Raw genomic sequence first — 876 nt, forward strand, 5'->3', positions numbered from 1 at the left:
TCTCTCTCTCTCTCTTTCTCTTTTTCATTTTCCATCCATCTACTGGCTATCTCTATCTCATTGAAATTATAATATTTGATATGTGAAATTTTTTATTTAGCTAAACGAATATGAATCTGAACAGTCGCTGTCTTCATCACTGTCGACAAACAGTTGTGAATTGACCGACGAGGAGCCGGCTAATAGAGAACAATCTGTTGCTAAAGATTTGCCGAAGCCAATTGAGCCACCACCGGTTTCAAAAAAGAATTGGTATTTGCCCACTTTGAAAGAAGACGATCCTTTGCTAGTGGAAATGTCGGGAAAAATGGTCGTCTTGTTTGAAATTATTCAACGGTGTGGTGATATTGGTGACAAAGTGTAAGCAGTGGAACTTGAAAAACTTGTGCATTTATTTATTTATTTATTTATTTATTTATTTATTTATTTATTTGTGTGCAAATTGTTTCTTGATCGGTAGATTTGGTTTTTGCTTGTTCAACGATTTCAACAAATCTATATGTATGTATTTCAGGTTGATCTTCTCGCAGAGCTTAATCACATTAGACTTAATAGAAGAATTGTTGCGATTGCAAGAGCGAAACGTCGGTGAATCATCGTCGAGAGAATTCAACTACTGGGTGCCGGGTATTGATTATATTCGTATGGATGGTTCCACGAACGCCTCGACTCGTGAACGCTTGGCCAAGAAATTCAACGACGAGACCAACAGACGGTATATAAAAAACGAACAGCAGCAGACGTTGGGAGACTGGGAAGGGGGAGGGGGAGGGGTGGGGTGGTATATATATTGATAAATAATTTCAATTGCATGCAATTTTGTTTTATAGTTGCCGTGTTTTTTTGCTGTCGACCAAAGCTGGTTCGCTTGGAATT

At 38.2% G+C, this 876-nt stretch overlaps 1 protein-coding gene across 1 annotated transcript; it reads left to right on the forward strand.

Annotated features, from left to right (window-relative positions):
- Positions 1 to 100: 100 nt before the first annotated feature.
- Tsp_15875 (transcriptional regulator ATRX) lies at positions 101 to 715 on the forward strand (the record flags this gene model as incomplete). Its single annotated transcript, XM_003366922.1, has 2 exons — positions 101 to 360; positions 515 to 715. Coding segments are annotated over 2 exons (461 nt in total), but the record flags the coding sequence as incomplete, so codon positions are not given.
- Between the last annotated feature and the right edge of the window lie 161 nt (positions 716 to 876).

The sequence above is a fragment of the Trichinella spiralis genome, assembly GCF_000181795.1.
Source record: "Trichinella spiralis strain ISS 195 chromosome Unknown Scfld5182, whole genome shotgun sequence".
In the NCBI taxonomy this organism is placed as follows: Eukaryota; Metazoa; Nematoda; class Enoplea; order Trichinellida; family Trichinellidae; genus Trichinella; species Trichinella spiralis.